Source organism: Podarcis gaigeae (genome assembly GCF_964106915.1).
Source record: "Podarcis gaigeae genome assembly, chromosome: 4".
Lineage (NCBI taxonomy): Eukaryota > Metazoa > Chordata > Lepidosauria > Squamata > Lacertidae > Podarcis > Podarcis gaigeae.
This window is the reverse complement of record NC_139677.1, coordinates 104,766,064-104,784,295: the sequence shown is the minus strand read 5'-3', so window position 1 is coordinate 104,784,295 and position 18,232 is coordinate 104,766,064. Positions and strand designations below refer to the sequence as shown.

At 46.3% G+C, this 18,232-nt stretch overlaps 2 protein-coding genes across 3 annotated transcripts in view; both read right to left on the bottom strand.

Moving 5' to 3' along the window:
- The window catches only part of LOC310843318 (uncharacterized protein), a 133,641-nt gene extending 115,409 nt beyond the window's left edge, over positions 1-18,232 (bottom strand). The window contains exon 1 of the mRNA XM_083736483.1: positions 18,140-18,232. The gene's annotated coding sequence lies outside the window, so the exon portion shown is untranslated. The remainder of the gene's footprint in view (positions 1-18,139) is intronic.
- On the bottom strand, positions 498-14,719 carry LOC310843473 (uncharacterized protein). Of its 2 annotated transcripts, none has more exons than XM_083736922.1 (2): positions 14,538-14,719; positions 498-3,029 (listed from the first exon to the last, which is right to left on the bottom strand). In XM_083736922.1, exons 1-2 carry the CDS (start codon positions 14,569-14,571, stop codon positions 1,603-1,605), a joined length of 1,461 nt encoding a protein of 486 aa, XP_083593048.1. In that variant the 5' UTR covers positions 14,572-14,719; the 3' UTR covers positions 498-1,602. The 2 variants fall into 2 exon arrangements, with proteins under 2 accessions (XP_083593048.1, XP_083593049.1); XM_083736923.1 differs by lacking the exon at positions 14,538-14,719 and adding an exon at positions 10,690-10,858.

The window sequence follows — 18,232 nt, the reverse complement described above, 5'->3', positions numbered from 1 at the left end:
CTGAAGAAGAGAGAGGATGCCATTATGATCCGTTTGATCTCGTCTGCAAATGTGACGAGCATCCCCTCATTTCCTTCAACCATGTCATTTATCAAGACGTTGAACAACAACGGGCCCAGAACAAAACCCTGCAGTTCCCCTCTGGTCACTTTTCCCCAGGATGAGGAGGAACCATGAAGGAGTCCTCTTTGGGTTCGGTCAGTCAAATCCACCTAACAGTTACCTCATTCAGTCTTATTTTACTAGCTTCCTCACATGAATATCACAGAGGACTCTGTCCAAAGCCTTACTGAAATAGAGATGGACTATTTCCACAGCAGGCCCCTGATCAACAAAATTTGTAACTCCATCCAAAAAAAGAAAAGAAGAGGTTTCTCTGGCTTGTCTTGTTTTTGAGAAAGCCATGCTTTCATCCTGTATGCTTATAAAGTAAAATCTTCAGATGAAGGGCAAATACATTTTAAAGAAGAATAAATGAGGATATAGACAAGCTGGAATATTTGCAAAGGTAGGTGATTTATGTATTTATTTAATCTGTAAACCACCCGACCCAGTGTTGCCAACTTGAATAAAATATTGGTGGAGGGCCAGGTAAGTCCCGCCTTGCAATATCAATCACAGGATGCATGCACACCATTTGAATGGCAAGGCCTATAATGGCAGCGACTTTTTAAAAAAGTAATATTTTGCGCCTATAGTTCAATTTCTCAGCAGCTGCCCTTGCCCCAGAGAACACTTCTAGCATTCCATCTCCTCTACCTGTGGCATTGTTCAGCAGTGGGGAAAGTGACCTCTTCACACCGGATGTCCATTTGGTATGGCCCTTTCCAGGTTTTTTCTTGCTCATTGTGTTTGTCTTTCATTTGTTCTCCTGTGTGTGTTGCCAGTAGAAGCCACAATTCTGTGGGTACTCTAGGTGGCGCAGAAAGCACCTAGAAGCTCCCTAAAGGTTGAAGTGCCGATCAAACTTCAGTTTTGCGCTCTATTAATTCCAATTAGAAGTAATGGGGGTGGTTCAGATTCTGGGGCAGTGCTTTTGGCCAGCAGAGGGTATCACAAGGCCAGCCTACTTTCCCTTTAAAGCAAATTTGGGTCTCCAGCTGTTTTTGGACTACAACTCCCATCATCCCTAGCTAGCAGGACCAATGGGGAGGGATGAAGGGAACTGTAGTCCGGGAGCTGCTGGGGGCCCAAGTTTGGAAAAGCCTCCTTTAAGCAACTTTTCAATTTTGCCCGCAAAGATGGGACCTGTCCATGTTTGTATCTTCTTGTATTTTGTTTTCCTCATGACCTTTGTGCGGTTTTTAAGAAATTCTTAAAAGGGCAAATTGAAAGCGAAATTGTATGGCAAGTAGCAGAAGAATAAAAGGTTGCATTTGAAAAAAACACAAAGAAAACCTGGGGGGTGAACTCCTCAAATATTTTAGGGGGGGGCAAAGACCCCTAGGAATTTAAGAGTGGCTGTATTCCCTACACCCACATGTCTCAGAATGCTTAGAAAGTAAAAACACAACATAAAAACACAAAACATCACGTGTTAAAATAGCATTAGATGTCAATAAGAAAAAGGCCTGGTTAAAAAGGTGCGGATTTGCCTGGCTCCTAAGGCTGTATACTGGTTTTTCCGACCTTTGTATGGATTCTTTGGTGGGAAGTGAGTTTAGAGCTAACAGTGAAGCTCTTTCCACATTCCACACACTGACAGGGTTTCTCCCTTGTATGAATTCTTTGATGCTTAGTGAGATCGGAGCTCTGACTGAAGCTCTTTCCACATTCTATGCACTGATAGGGTTTCTCCCCTGTATGAATTCTTTGATGGGAAGTGAGATCGGAGCTCTGACTGAAGCTCTTTCCACATTCCACACACTGATACGGTTTCTCCCCTGTATGAATTCTTTGATGGAAAGTTAGAGAGGAGCTATGAGTAAAGCTCTTTCCACATTCCACACACTGATAGGGCTTCTCCCCTGTATGAATTCTTCGATGGGAAGTGAGACTACCGCTGTGAGTGAAGCTCTTTCCACATTCCACACACTGATAGGGTTTCTCCCCTGTATGAATTCTTTGATGATAAGTGAGAGAGGAGCTACCAGTGAAGCTCTTTCCACATTCCACACACTGATAGGGTTTCTCCCCTGTATGAATTCTTTGATGGGAAGTGAGATGGGAGCTCTGACTGAAGCTCTTTCCACATTCCACACACTGATAGGGTTTCTCCCCTGTATGAATTCTGTGATAGTCAGTGAGATCGGACCTCTTCCTGAAATCCTTTCCACATTCCACACACTGATAGGGCTTCTCCCCTGTATGAATTCTTTGATGGGAAGTGAGACTGTGGCTGTGAGTGAAGCTCTTTCCACATTCCACACACTGATAGGTTTTCTCCCCTGTATGAATTCTTTGATGGGAAGTGAGACTACCGCTGTGAGTGAAGCTTTTTCCACATTCCACACACTGATAGGGTTTCTCCCCTGTATGAATTCTTTGATGGGAAGTGAGCTTGGAGCTCTGACTGTAGCTCTTTCCACATTCCACACACTGATAGGGTTTCTCCCCTGTATGAATTATTTGATGGGAAGTGAGACTGACTCTCTGCCTGAAACTCTTTCCACATTCCACACACTGATAGGGTTTCTCCCTTGTATGAATTCTTTGATGCTTAGTGAGATCGGATCTCTGACTGAAGCTCTTTCCACATTCCACACACTGATAGGGTTTCTCCCCTGTATGAATTCTTTGATGATAAGTGAGAGAGGAGCTACGAGTGAAGCTCTTTCCACATTCTACGCACTGATAGGGTTTCTCCCCTGTATGAATTCTTTGATGGGAAGTGAGAGAGGAGCACTGACTGAAGCTCTTTCCACATTCCATGCACTGATAGAGTTTCTTTTCAATGAGATTTTGTTTATGGGAAGTGGAATGGGAGCTCTGACTGCAGCTTTCTCCACACTCCAAATTTTTGTCTGGCTTCTCCTCTCTGGCGAATTTTTCGTTGTCACCTTTGCTCTCAATTTCCAATTCATCACAATCTGCAATGGAGACAAAAAGGGATTAGAGCCTCCTCAGGAACAAATGGAAAAGAACTGAAGGGAGTTGGGGGTGTATTCATTACCTGCATTTTTTGTCATTAACCAACATATTTATTATGAGATTCTGATGAGTTGTTGAATGTTGCTTTGTTTGATATACAGTAGTGGTCAAAATTGTGGAAGACTTTTGGAAAAAAGTGTATTTCAGAGGTTTGCTGGCTCATAACACCACTTCATTTGGAGTAATGTCCTAAAATTATATATCAGTGGAAAGATAATTTGATCAAGAATGCTATCGAGATTGCAATCTAACAAAGTTTGTTCAATTACCCCTATTCTATCAAAATTATAGCCAAATAACCAGAAAAGGAAAGCACAACTTGCTTAGGTTGACTTTTGTCAGTGTGTTATGTGATTGCTATCAAGTTGGTTGGTTTTGTGTGTTCTTTCATTTAGTGAGGGTGTAAAACATAATAAAATTATAGAAATGGCACAAAGAGTTGACTGGTCCCCAGAAAGTGAGTAAGATTGTACTATTAAGTGAAGAAGGCTACAGTTATGGAGAAATTAGAAGAGAGATTGGGGAAAACTTAACCAAAGTTGGCCTTTCTATATTTTTGAAGAGGTATAAGGAGACTCAGTCACTACAAAATCAGACTTGTTTGTGGGAAAATGATTGCTTGTACATGAGAGCATAAGCAAGGTTCTTATTGTTACAGGGTGATTTCATAGCTAGAAGCATCCTTGGAGCATGAACAGTGCGTGGACAGCTCGTGCTGTCCTATATGATTGGCTAACGTGGCATGGCCTGATCTAGTGCGAAGGTCCTTATCTGCTTGCTAGAACAAATTGCTTGGCTTGTATTTTGTATCTTTCTGATTTCACACAATAAAAGCTGTGCTGCATGAGCCCTAGGAGCGGCCATATTTCGGAACCTACTATGGTGTGAGACTGATTTTTCCTTGAATGCCGAGCTGCAACTCGACAATTGGTGCCCCGTGTGACTGCCTTCGGACTTCACGTTGTCTTATTCAGCGCTCACCAACACGTCGTTCATCCACGTAGTGGATCCCTGATGAGTGCTCCCGTGTGATTTCTTTCGGACTTCATGCTGTTTTACAACGTTCAGCCTCACCTCGCCTGCCAGGACTGCAGACGCGTCGTTCATCCACGTTGTGGATCCCCGGTGAGAGCTCCCGTGTGAATGTGATTCTGGACTACGTTACGGATTTATCAGCACTTATCTCCGCCCGGACAGGGCAAAAGGCGCCTCCCTCATCCTCCTAAGGATCCCTCCGGTAAGTGCTCCCTGCTCTTTTGCAACTCTTGCAATCATGGGAAAGTCTCTCTCTGCACCACAGAAAAAATTTTATAAAGACCTTAAATTCCTTTTGGCCAGTAACAACCTTGCTGTTCAGAAAGCTGACCTTAAGTCCCTTATAATAGCCCTGGACACTCACTGTCCCTGGTTCCCCCAGGACGGAAATTATGCGTTAGACGATTGGAAAAAAATTGGACACTTCTTTCAAAATCATCCTCAGATTGATGTCAAAGTTTTGCATGCCTGGTCTAACGTCTACAAAGCTATGTCGTGCTTAACTCCTTCAAACATTCTTCTGGCTGCCGCAACAGCTTCTTCGCCTGCCCTCCCAGCTCCCGCTTTGCCTGCCTCAAACCTGCCTCCTAAACCACCGGACATTTGCCCTTCGGCTCCTCCTGTCACTCCCCTGCATTCTTCAAATTCTGCAGCACCCCCCGCTCTTCCACCTCCTCCGCCCAAGGCATCTGGCACCGCTTCCACCCCACTTCAAGAATCTCTTCGCGCCGCTGCTCCGTTGCTAGCTTTTGATTCTACAACTCCTAATCTTTTTCCTGTGATTGCTCCTGCCGCGCCAGGGGGAGGCCCAGCCCGGCACGAACAGTTTGATTTGAGATTCATAAAAGAACTGTATTCCTCTGTCCAGAACAATGGCTTGCAATCTCCTTACACCTTGGGCTTGTTTGCCACTATTTTTCAACAAAATTTGATACCAGAGGATGTTAAGCTGTTGGCCCGCACTGTAATGCAGCCTCATCAAATGATTTTGTTTATACAAGCTTGGCACTGGGCCTGCCAACGTCGTGCAGATGGGATTAGGAATAATCTTAATAATGTTGCATTGGCTAATCATCAGGCTGCTTTGGCTGCTGCCGCTGCTGGTGCCGCACCACCGCAACCCCCCGTCATGTTAACCCAAGCTGATGTCCTCGATGGATTAACGGGAGGAGGCAATTTTCTTACTGCTGCCCAACAACTAACTCTCGATCCTCAATATTGGGAGGCCACTACGGCTGCTGCTCAGGAGGCCTTGGCTTCTGTCCCTGATGACAAAACTGAGCGCGATGGCCGATGGGGGAGCGTTAGACAAGGTCCTACAGAGCCCTATGGACAATTTGTCGATCGCTTGTATAACACCCTTAAACGGCAAGTTCAGGACGTAGCAGCCCAAGCAGTGATTGTCCGCCAGCTTGCGTTTGATAATGCGAATGAGGACTGTAAGCAAGCACTACGCCCTTTGCTGGCAACTCCCAATGTAGCCATTGCAGATATGCTTAAAGCCTGCCAATCGGTGGGGACTGAGATACATAAAGCTCGCTTGCTAGCCGCAGCTCTATCCTCCACTGTGTCCAAAAATCCTGCAAAGGATAAAACCTGCTATGGATGTGGCAAAGTGGGCCATTTTCGTGCACAGTGCAGATCTAATACAGAGCAAAGTCGTCCTAGCACAAAATGCCCCATTTGCAAAAAAGGTTTCCACTGGGCCAATCAGTGTCGCTCCGCCACGCCTCAACAGAACCAGCAAAATCAACCGACGGGAAACCGGCAGTCGGGCCCACCCCGGGCCCAGGCTCAACAATAGGGGATCCAGCGCATTCTCCAGCCATCTCACCTCCGGCCTTGCCCCGCCTCCTTTTAATTCAGGACTTATACCTGCCAGTCCCCTATGTACCACACCAAGTCAGAGTGTCATTAGAGGCTGGTTTTTCTTCTTCAGCACAGTGCCTTGTTTTTCCACTGTCAGAGGTTTTGCAGCATGGGATTCACCTTGTTCCAGATGTTTTACATGGATTACAACAAAATGACCCCTATGTGACTGTATTTTCTGATCGCCAGGCACGTTTGCAATCAGGTTCTCCTATAGCAAAGCTCATATGCGTCCCAGGGCCAACCCAGGACCATGACCCCCTTGTTGCTGCTACCTTCCCAGTCACAGAGAAGCGTCCAAAGATCCAGATGACCCTTGGGGGTCGCACGATTGAAGGGGTTTTGGACACGGGGGCAGACTGTTCTGTGATTGCTATTAAGGATTGGCCCTCCGCCTGGCCACTTGAGCCAGCTTCCTCTGTTATTGGCGTTGGTGGCGCTGCAGCTGCCCGACGCAGCAGGAACCCTATTTTGATTCAAGGCTCACAAGGCTTTGAGATGACTATCTTACCACTGGTTCTGGACATTCCCGTCTCCCTTTGGGGGCGAGATCTGCTTGCTGCAGCGGAAACTACAATTTCTACAAATTTATGCTGAGGGCTGCCCCTGCCATGCCCCGGACTGCGCTTTCTCTCTGCTGGACCACAGACACCCCCGTATGGGTGGATCAGTGGCCCTTGCCTAGACAGAAGCTTGCAGTGGCAGCCCAGTTAATTACGGAACAACTTGAACTGGGGCATATTGAACCTTCCACCAGCCCATGGAATACACCCATCTTTGTCATCAGAAAAAAGGCATCTGGACAATACCGTCTTTTGCACGATTTACGAAGGGTTAACAACCAATTGTGCCCTATGGGGACCTTCCAACCTGGCATCCTAAATCCCAACATGTTGCCACAAGACCATCAGCTTGCAGTCATCGATCTCAAGGACTGTTTTTTTTCTATCCCTTTGGCACCACAAGACAGACAGCGTTTTGCATTCACCTTGCCGGTCCTGAACAACTCCAAACCAACCAAGCGCTATCAATGGACGGTTCTCCCACAAGGTATGAAAAATTCTCCGACCTTATGCCAGTATTTTGTGGATAAGGCGCTTCAACCATTCCGTGAGCGCCACCTAGCGGTCATCTGTTGTCATTACATGGATGATATTTTGATTTCCTCATCACACATCCCTGACGCTCTTCTCGAGGACTTAATCCATACTTTGATGCAAGCAGGATTGACAGTGGCTAGAGAAAAAATTCAGCGGACCTTACCTATTACGTACCTGGGACACAAGCTGACAGCATCTGCAGCCATCCCAGTTACACCTCAACTACAGTTTCCTGGTCACCTTAGACTGGTGGATTTACAACAACTCCTTGGACAGCTGAATTGGATAAAGAGTTATTTGGACCTGCCCACCTCTACTTTGTCTCCACTATTTTCTGCCCTTAAAGGACATAAGGATCCAGCGGACAAGATCACAGTCACCTCTGCAATGGAAGAGGCTTTAACCTCTGTGAACAACCATCTCCGCAGATGTATGGTGGACAGGATTCCTTCTCTTTCCATGGCGCAATTATCACTTGCAGTATTTGCCACCCCGCTCCTTCCAACAGCTATATTGTACACCACAGGCCAAAAGCCTGGGACTGTGTCTATTGTGGAGTGGCTTCACTTGCCTCATACTCCTCCGCGGAACGTGTACGCCTCACACGGGGCACCAATTGTCGAGTTGCAGCTCGGCATTCAAGGAAAAATCAGTCTCACACCATAGTAGGTTCCGAAATATGGCCGCTCCTAGGGCTCATGCAGCACAGCTTTTATTGTGTGAAATCAGAAAGATACAAAATACAAGCCAAGCAATTTGTTCTAGCAAGCAGATAAGGACCTTCGCACTAGATCAGGCCATGCCACGTTAGCCAATCATATAGGACAGCACGAGCTGTCCACGCACTGTTCATGCTCCAAGGATGCTTCTAGCTATGAAATCACCCTGTAACAATAAGAACCTTGCTTATGCTCTCATGTACAAGCAGTTAAGGGCCGACATCGAGCCCTTGCCCTCTCTGGAATGGACTTACAGTCAGTGTACCTGCCCTTCTCACAGGAAGAATTTCAGCATCTGATGATGACAGCCGTTTCTACCCAAAACTTGGTACAAGCTAGAACTTGTCAGTTTTATGTTGCCCATCTCAGATCTCACACTGGCCACCCTGGGTATTTGGCAGAAGGTAATGCCCGGGCAGACCATGCTTTGAAAAATGGTATTTTTTCATTGTTTTCAGACCCATTTGAAAGTCATTCTGTATTTCATCAAAATGCTAAAGTTTTGGCGAAATCTTTCTCGCTGCCCATTTCTCAAGCTCGAGACATTGTGTCACAGTGCGCAGTATGCGCTAAATCTCCCATAGTTATTCCTTTTGATGCAGTTAACCCTAGAGGCCTGCATCCTCTGGCAATTTGGCAAATGGATGTCACCCACACGCCTTCTTTGGCTCCATTTTCTAGGGTACATCTCACTGTGGACACTGCCTCTGGCTATCTCTGGGCCACTCCTCTCAAAGGAGAGACCACTCGACATGTTATTCAACATTTAATGCGCTGTTTTGCTGTTATGGGAAAACCCCATACCTTAAAAACTGACAATGGCCCTGCGTACATTTCTCAGGCCTTTTCTGATTTTTGTTCTTTGTGGGATATACGGTTGACTCATGGCATTCCTTTCAATTCTACAGGGCAGGCGATAGTCGAGCGTTCTCATTTGACCTTTAAGACCCTTCTCAACAAGCAATTGGGAGGTCGATCGCCTACTGTATCTGAAATACCTAATGCTGTACATCAAGTATTGTTTACTTTAAATCATCTCTTGTATCCCCACAATAAAGATTTTACGCCTGCTGAACTTCATTTCCGGAAGGAGGAAGTATTGCAACGCCCTTTAGTGTCTTACAGGTTGCTTCCAGATCCACAGTGGAAGGGTCCAACTTCCTTGATTTCCTGGGGTCGCGGGTTTGCGGCAATTGACGTAGACGGAGTTCCCCGATGGGTTCCAGCCCGCTGCGTTCGACCCTGGCGCTCTTCTGTTGCCTCGTCTTCGCCCAAGGAGACACCAGCACCTTGAAACCGTATTTTACGCTGTTTGCCAGTGATGACCTCTCACCTGACCTCAACCCGCATTGCAGTTGGAGACATCGCCATATTGATGTGCCCTGGATAAAGTCAGCTTCCACAGCGGTTCCAGTGTTTCCTGGCACGTTGAAAGGCCGTCTTCAACCCTATCGCGTTGGCCCCCCTTCCCCCTGGGAAGCCACCGTTTCTACCACTTATCGTTACAGTTTTGCCGCCTCTTGTCTGGGAAATGAACCTGGCTTTGAAGGATGCCCTCGTCAGACCGGCATCGCTTGGGTTTTGCCCCCCAATAGCGACCATCCCATCTGTGTCTCCACGTTTCGTTGGGTTTGGATTTTTGGCTCAACAGTGCACGGAGCAGTACATGAGGCCTATTTACAGCAAATGGGCTCCTGTATCTGCAGGAATGGCTGTGTGGCTTCTCCTGGTTTGTGGTTTTTACATGCCAACAATCGAGCCACGAAATATCACGCAGGTTGCTCGGAAACAGCTATTGGAATAATTTACCATTCTCACCCTTATTGCCCCCCCGAGCAACCAATATGGCATCATCCTGAGTGGCCCCACAATTCCACTTCAAACGGATGGAGCCTCTCCGTGAACTTTGTAAAACGCCGCTTTCGTCGTGCTGCTTTTTTGCAGAAGGCCAGGAGGCCTGAACTTTATCATCAGATTTGGACTAACAATACTTACGTTAGAGACATTAATCATTTTGCTTCTATGCTTAACCTTTCTGATTGTTGGATGTGTATGCATATCCCTCCTCAATCAAAAAGATCTGGCATTCTATTACATGGTATTCCTGTAAATGCTTCATATAAGATTAGCAATAATATGAAGGACAATCGCATAAGTTTACCTCCTGTATTTCTATCGCTTGTAGAATTAGCTCCTTATTGTTTTCATTTTAATCACAATAGCAAAAAATTTTTAGGTCATTATCCATATTGTAATTGGACTAATGGTCCCTCTTTTCCTCTAATAGTATAAACAAGAAAAGGGGATATGTGGGAAAATGATTGCTTGTACATGAGAGCATAAGCAAGGTTCTTATTGTTACAGGGTGATTTCATAGCTAGAAGCATCCTTGGAGCATGAACAGTGCGTGGACAGCTCGTGCTGTCCTATATGATTGGCTAACGTGGCATGGCCTGATCTAGTGCGAAGGTCCTTATCTGCTTGCTAGAACAAATTGCTTGGCTTGTATTTTGTATCTTTCTGATTTCACACAATAAAAGCTGTGCTGCATGAGCCCTAGGAGCGGCCATATTTCGGAACCTACTATGGTGTGAGACTGATTTTTCCTTGAATGCCGAGCTGCAACTCGACAATTGTTAAGGCAGGGAATGTGTACAAAGGCAAGTGACGATGGACGAGTGGAGAGACTGTGCCTACATGACAGAAGAAAATCATCTGGGTGTATACAAGATGACATGGCACAATGTGATGGGAAGTTGAGTGCAAAGACTGGTCTAAATGTTAGAATTCTAAGGAAAAAGCCATTGTTATCTCTCAAGCAAAGGTTGAAAAGATTAAACCCATGTTAACTGGACAGCGGAACAATGGGACACTACCTTATTTGACAGGTTGTCTCAAGATATGGCAAAGAGAAATTTCCAAATTCCTGTGGGAAGGGAAGAAACCTAGGATTAAACACCTGATCTTAATAGACATAAAAGAGAGAGGAGGCTGTTCCCGACCCGACCTAAAACTTTACTACGAGGCAGCCTGTTTCACCTGGCTAAAAGGATTGGTGCACGTTGCAGGATCCGGACAATCGTTGGGGATGGCACGCCTACCTGATATATGGAAAAGCGAAAATTCATAAAAGTTTAACCAACCATATAATAAGAAAGTCACTCTTTGCTGTATGGGAAAAATATAAAGACCTGATGGAGCCTAAAGTCCCGTGGTAGACTTCTCCAATAGAAGCCATAGCAATAAAACGGAAAAATACTCAGGAAAGCTGGCCAACATATAAAATACTTCTAAAAAATGAAGATAACCAAATAAAATTAAAAAACTTTGAGGAAATAAGAGAACACATTTCAGACTGGTTCCAATACCATCAGTTATTTGAAAAATTTAAATCTGACAAACAAAAGGGGTTCTCAACAGAAATGTCCCGACTCGAATCTGATCTTGTAAATTCTAAAAGAAAAACTCTTTCCAAAACTTATCGACTCCTCCTTGACTGGACAGTCAAGGAGGAGGAGGTAACAGTGGCAATGGTGAGGTGGTCCCAGGATTTTGGCCATTCAATAACCATGGCCCAATGGGAAAATTTATGGAAGATCAATTGGAAATTCACAAACTGTTACACGATTAGAGAGAACTTTCAAAAAATGCAACATCGATAGTATCTAACACCATGGAAACTTTCCAAAATGTATAAAAATGTGTCAAGTAATTGTTGGAGATGCAGAGACTCAGGAACATTCTACCATATGTGGTGGATATGTAGGAAAATACAGGTATTCTAGGAGAGTATACATGCAGAACTGCAAAAAATGCTAAAGATCTATTTCAATAAAAAACCAGAGGCCTACCTCCTGGGAATAACAGATTAGGATATTCCACAAAAGAGGAAGGGTATCTTTTTATATGCGATGGCGGCAGCAAGAGCTTTGATCGCAGCAAAATGGAAGAGTAATGAAATCCCCTCTATACAAGATTGGATCCAAAAGCTGACAGAATATGCCGAATTAGATGGTTTATCAGAAAAAATAAAGAATAAATCAATACAGGAATTTGTTTCAAAATGGGAGATTTTCAAATAATATCTGAAAAATAAATATAGTAGTTTAATTTCTGTCGCAGCACTCGAGGAACTTCAGTAATAGTTGCAAGGTAGATATAAGAAATTAGATTTATTAAGAATAAGTTTAATTATGATAAAAGTGTGTATTGGCAATAAGTAATATGAATTTGAAATATGGAATAGACGAGAGGTTGGGTCTTTAGTGTTAAGACCAACAGATGTTTTATTGTTTGCTAAGAAAATTATGTGTCTATGGTTATTTTAGTTTCTTTAATCGGAGAAGAGGAGAAGAATCAGAGAAGATTTACATCCTACTTGCATTACACCGACTGTGAAACACCCAGACAGTGTGATGATCTGGGGTTGTATGGTAGCAAAAGGTGTGCGCAGAATTTGCGTCATTAATGGGAATATAAATGCGGGAAAATGCATAAACGAAATACGTGAGCCCAAACTGAAGTGTTCCGCAGGTGATCTTTTCCCAGATACCAAAGCATTTATATATTTTCAGCAGGATTCAGCTCTATGTCATGTTGCTGCTGTGTGCAAAAGGTACATTCAAGATAATGATATTTCACTGCTGGAATGGCCTGGGAATAATAATAATAATAATAATAATAATAATAATAATAATAATAATTTTTATTTATATCCCGCCCTCCCCAGCCGAAGCCGGGCTCAGGGCAGCTAACAACAATAAAACAGTACAACAGTACAACACAACATTATAACACAATCATTCATTATAAAATTAATTCAAATCAAACCAATGGCAACCATTGGGCCAGAGCTCCGTGAAGATTGCCGAAGGAGGGAGTCAGGCTGGTGGAAGGGCCTGGTGGAACAGCTCTGTCTTGCAGGCCGTGCGGAAAGATGTCAAGTCCTGCAGGGCCCTAGTCTCTTGTGACAGAGTGTTTCACCAGATCGAAGCCACAGCAGAAAAAGCCCTGGCTCTAGTTGAAGGCAGCCTAACCTCTCTGTGGCCTGGGACCTTCAATATGTTTTTATTTGAAGACCGTAAGTTTCTCTGTGGGACATACCAGGAGAGGTGGTCCCGTAGGTACGAGGGTCCTAGGCCGTATAGGGCTTTAAAGGTTAAAACCAGCACCTTAAACCTGATCCTGTACTCCACTGGGAGCCAGTGCAGCTGGTATAGTACCAGATGAATGTGATCTCGCAGCGAATACCCCGTAAAGAGTCTCGCTGCGGCATTCTGCACCCGCTGGAGTTTCTGGGTCAGTCTCAAGGGCAGCCCCACGTAGAGCGAGTTACAATAATCCAGTCTGGAGGTGACCGTCACGTGGATCACAGTGGCTAGGTCAGGGCGAGAGAGGTAAGGAGCCAACTGCTTAGCTTGGCAAAGATGGAAAAATACCGCCTTTGTTATAGCTGTAATCTGCGCCTCCATGGAAAGGGAGGTGTCGAAGATTACACCCAAACTCTTAACAGACGGTGCTGGCACTAATTGCGCCCCCACAAGAGATGGGAGTTGCCCCCCCAATCCCATATCGTCCCGTCCCAGCCAGAGGACCTCTGTCTTCGAAGGATTTAGCTTCAACCGGCTCCCACGTAACCATCCAGCCACAGCTTCCAAACATCTGGTCAGTGTGTCTGGGGCCGAGTCAGGATGGCCATCCATCAACAGATAGAGCTGGGTATCATCGGCATACTGATGGCAACCTGAATAGCCCACACTTTAGTCCATGCTGAATAGCCCACACTTTAACCCAATCAGAAATCTTTGGAGCCGACTAAAGAAACTTGTTATTCAGAAGCAACCCAGCAATAAAGCCCAATTAACAGAGGCAATAATTCAGTCTTGGTTTCACATTATTACAGCTGCAGAAATAAAAACTTGGTTCACTTCAAGTGAAGGCGTTGTAAGGCCATAATTAAAGCTAAAGGTTACCAATGGTTACCAAAGGTTTCACGTTTTTTCTTTATGACTGCTGTTCTAATAAATACTCCTTCATAAAAGTCATGGCATTACATTCTTCATTAAATTATCTTTCCATTGCTATATAATTTTATGGTATTACTCCACACAAAAGTGGTGTTATGAGCCATCAAACCTCAGAAATACACTTTTCACAAAAGGTTTCCAGATGCACAGGGTATAAACAAAAATTATTATTATTACTACAGTGGTACCTTGATTTAAGAACAGTCCTGTTCCGGAAAGTTTGTAAACCGAGGTACCACTGTATCATCATCATCACCATCATCATCATCATCACCACCACTGCTACGTCTACCTGAAATTCAGTAAGTCTAGCTCTTCTTCTCTGGGATGGATTTTGTTTGGCCCAGTCATGGCATCCCCTCCATCTCCAATGTCAGTCGTCTCTCTGGTCAACCCAAGACTGACAGGAGCAAAAACAAAAACAGAAAACCTGAAACTACTTATCTTTCCTAACAATTCTGAAGCTGACATTGAAGATGGCCTGGGCAGTTTAGACCAGCCCAATCAAGGTAGAAAAAGGAATAATCTGAGGAAGATTGTTCAAAGAGAAAAGTGTAAGTTACTCTTTATTGTGGGGGTGTTAGGTTCCCAGGTGTTATAGGGGGCGCCGTTGAGCTCTGTGAAAATATATGAGGTTGGTCTATAGACATATTTTTTGAATTTCCAGGCAGATAGGACGATCCCACAGGGAGCCTTACCAAGAGTGGCCACGATCCCACGATTCTCCTCCATGACGTCCTTATGCAGAGCTCTCTGGTCAGGATCCAGCAACGCCCACTCCTCGTCCGTGAAACGAACAGCGACATCTTCAAAGCACACTGGACCCTAAAAGAAAAAGGGAAATGTCCTCCTCTGAGACAGCAGAAATATGATCTGCTACACAATGCTCTGTTGTTTCCTTCCTCTTTTTTAAGTGATTCTTTTGCTTCCCACTTTAATAATGGGAGCTTCTTTTAACAAAGGAATTCTTGTATTAGGCATTTATTTTATTGCCCCCTCTACTCTCCCCATGCACTGTTCTGGGGAGGGAACCTCAAGGGGAGGAGTGGAGGGCAGTTCTCTTTGTGCTGCTGATGGGGCTGGCTAGGGGAATCCTGGCCACTGCTGGTTATGGTTTCTCCAAAGCTTAAAAGCCTATTTTAGCAGTCCATGGTCAATGTAGAAATAAAGCAGTAACTACAAATGAATCCTGCTGGCAACATTCAGAAGACTGGTATGAGGTATCTGGGCAGGAAACCCCACAGTTCACAGCTGCAATTTATCAGCAAGAACATGATATTCACAGACCTGGCTGAGTTTCAGGCCTCATGAGAACAGCAGCTCATTCCCTGAGCCTCTTCTTCCACAAAAGCCGCTGCCGAGAGTAAAGGCCCCCGACTCCCGACAGCTTTCTAACTGCCCTCCTCTCTGGGGTTTCTGGCAAGGGATCAAAGAGTGCACCATGGGGCAGCCTGCCTTTGCTCCTCCATTGCTCCATCCCTCGGCCTCTGGCCCCACAAGGCAGCTTCCCCTGACCTGATCTGGTTCCACAGCCGCTGCTTCCCTTCTGCCCCCATGAAAAGGCAGATCAGGAGGTCTTGCCGGCATCATTCTGTCTCCTGCAAAAGAAAAAAAGGTAAGCAGGATGCCAGGAGTGCCTGCTTCTCTCACAGGTGAAATAGGGCATCTCTAACTTCAGATGGGCCTATAATAATAATAATAATAATAATAATTTATACCCCGCCAATCTGGCTGAGTCTCCCCAGTCACTCTGGGCAGCTTCCAATCAAGTGTTAAAAACAGTACAGTGTTAAATATTAAAAACTTCCCTGAAGAGGGCTGCCTTCAGATGTCTTTTAAAGAGAAGATAGCTGCTTATTTCCTTCACATCTGAAGGGAGGGTGTTCCACAGGGCGGGCGCCACTACCAAGAAGGCCCTCTGCTTGCTTCCCTGTACCCTCACTTCTCGCAATGAGGGAACTGCCAGAAGTGCCTCAGCGGCTGGACCTCAGTGTCCGGGCAGAACGATGGGGTGGAGATGTCCTTCAGATATACTGGACCGAGGCCATTTAGGGCTTTCAAGGTCAGCACCAACACTTGGAATTGTGCTCAGAAACGTACTGGGAGCCAATGCAGATCTCTCAGAACCGGTGTTATGTGATCTTGTCAGCCGCTCCCAGTCACCAGCCTAGCTGCCGCATTCTGGATTAATTGCAGTTTCCGGGTCACCTTCAAAGGTAGCCACACCTGCTGAGAGCATTTGGACGTTGGTGCCCATTTCATATGTTAGTTGTGCAGAAATACTTCTCTCTTCCTCTGCACGCTTGTTCCCAACTGTTCTCCCCAAAACAAGATGAAAAGAACCCTCAGATGAGTTGGAAAACCAACAGAACAAGACCAAACGGAGAAAACCCACCTTCCTCCTTACCCAGTGGACTCTCTCTGGTGTCCGACGGAGGCCTCTCTGCCTCACCGGAATCCAGGTCCATTTCTACAAAATGATCCTTTCCCTGAAAAAGAAACAACTGTAAGTGTGTGAAATCTCATTCCATGGATGCCTTCCCAGGAAAAGGATGGGCCATCAGCAGACCATTATGGGATGTTCTCTGTCCTGTTGGGAGCCCCTTGGGAGTATCCAGAGGAAAGTCTCTCTCACCTGCTTTCTCTCCTCTGCCTGACTCAGGAGGAAACCTTCGGCCAGGGCCACCGCCTGGGAACTGGTCTCCGCTCCGCATTCCCTCACCCAGCTCTCCATCTCCGGGGGAAGGACAGCCAAGTACTGCTTCAAGATCACCAGGTCCAGCATCTCAGCTTTCGTGTGCCTTTCTGGCTTCAGCCACTGGTGGCAAAGGTGGCAGAGTCGGCTGCAAATCTCTCGGGGTCCTTTGGCCTCCTGGCAGCAGAACTGCCTCACCTGCTGGCTCTGCACCTCTGAGCGGAGGGTGTCCTCCTCACCCAGAATCTTCTGCACAGAGTTTTCCCAGAATCCCCCACTGCTCCCAGTTTGGCTTGCATGGCCTCTTCCTGTTCCAGGGCCAGTTGAGTCTTGCTCATCCATCTGTGCTCTCAGGAAGCCTCTGAGAGATTGGAAGGAACCCTTTGGTCTTGTGCCAAGTTCTGTCTGTCTGAATGAGAAGCTCTAGCAAATCCTACAAAGCAAATACATTGTTCTGTTACAGAATTTGTAGGTCAGAAGAAACAACAGAATCTGTAAGGAAGCATGGATGTGTCTTGACAGGTACCAGGGCTGGATGGCACCACAGCCCAAACCAGGAGAGATCTTCTTTAAAAAGAGGAGAAGAAGGAAGCACCCTCTAGCCCTCCTGGAAGGAAGATTGCAAAATGCGGAGGCAACTGAAGGGATTTCTGTGAGGTGAATCAGCCTGGTTTCTCCTGCCTTCCAGTCAATGCATGAAGTCAGAACTGACTGACAAGGGAGTCATTTGTATCTTGTGGAAAATGGATGCTTGGCTCTAGTGGGGGTCTCATCCGGGGGTCCTCAGGAGTTGCTCTCCCCCCACCCCCACTGCCCTGCTTCTGTCTCCTTTTCTTGGACTTGGACTCTCTGCCGCTCTCCAGGCAGACCCCTGGGGTGGGGGTCTCTTTTTCTTTGCTGTGAGGGCCAAGTGGGCAGAGCCAAATACATCTCCCTTGAAATTTAGGCAGCTAATTTATTATTATTATTTTATTAGAGAGCTTAACCCCCCCCCCCAGACACTGATGCCAAGGTCCCTGCCCATTTCCGGCTGCTTTGCCATCAACAATCCCTTTGGGAGAGAGAGGATGTGGTCCTGGGATGCCCTGCTCTGGGTGCAAGGGGATTGCTGCAGTGGCCTCCGTGGGGAGCTGCCCTGGGAGACACGGGGAAACTGGTCCCCAATGCAGCAGCCAGACTCTAGGCTGGGATCCCTCTCTTTATTCCTGGCCTTTCTCTCCCACCTTTTCTTCCTCCCTCCCCCCCTTTTTTTTTTTGCGGGGCGGGGGCTAGTCCACCTCCTGCTCCAGCTTTGGAAAACCATTTGCAGATGTTTCCTCTGTTGTGCAATGACGCTGAGCGACGTCACACAGAGATAAAGTCCCAGGGACTCCTTTGTTTAAAGAAGGGAGATTTCGTGGGAGTCAGGGATCCTCTGATCTCCAGGAAGGAGAGCGTGGCAGACCTGGCCCCTCCCTGGCTGGCCCCTCTCCTCCTCCCTGACTTGGGGTCCCCCCCCTGCAGGAGCAGATCAGCCCCCCCCCCGGCACCCTCCCCTGCTGCAGCCCTGGGACCCCCCCCCCCTCACCCCACTGCACCCTCTGGAGGGAGAGAGAGAAGACACACCAGATCCCGGGAGAGACAGCGAGGCAGCCCTTGCAGGAGAGACCCCAAAGCAAGGAAAGGACTGGGGAGGGAGGGGCCTTGGCTCTGGAGGAC

Coding starts and splice junctions, on each gene's coding strand:
- LOC310843473 (XM_083736922.1), bottom strand. CDS start 14,571: ATGGAGGAGAATCGTGGGATCGTGGCCACTCTTG. Junction 3,030..14,537: donor TGGGATCGTGGCCACTCTTG/GTAAGGCTCCCT, acceptor TCTCCATTGCAG/ATTGTGATGAATTGGAAATT.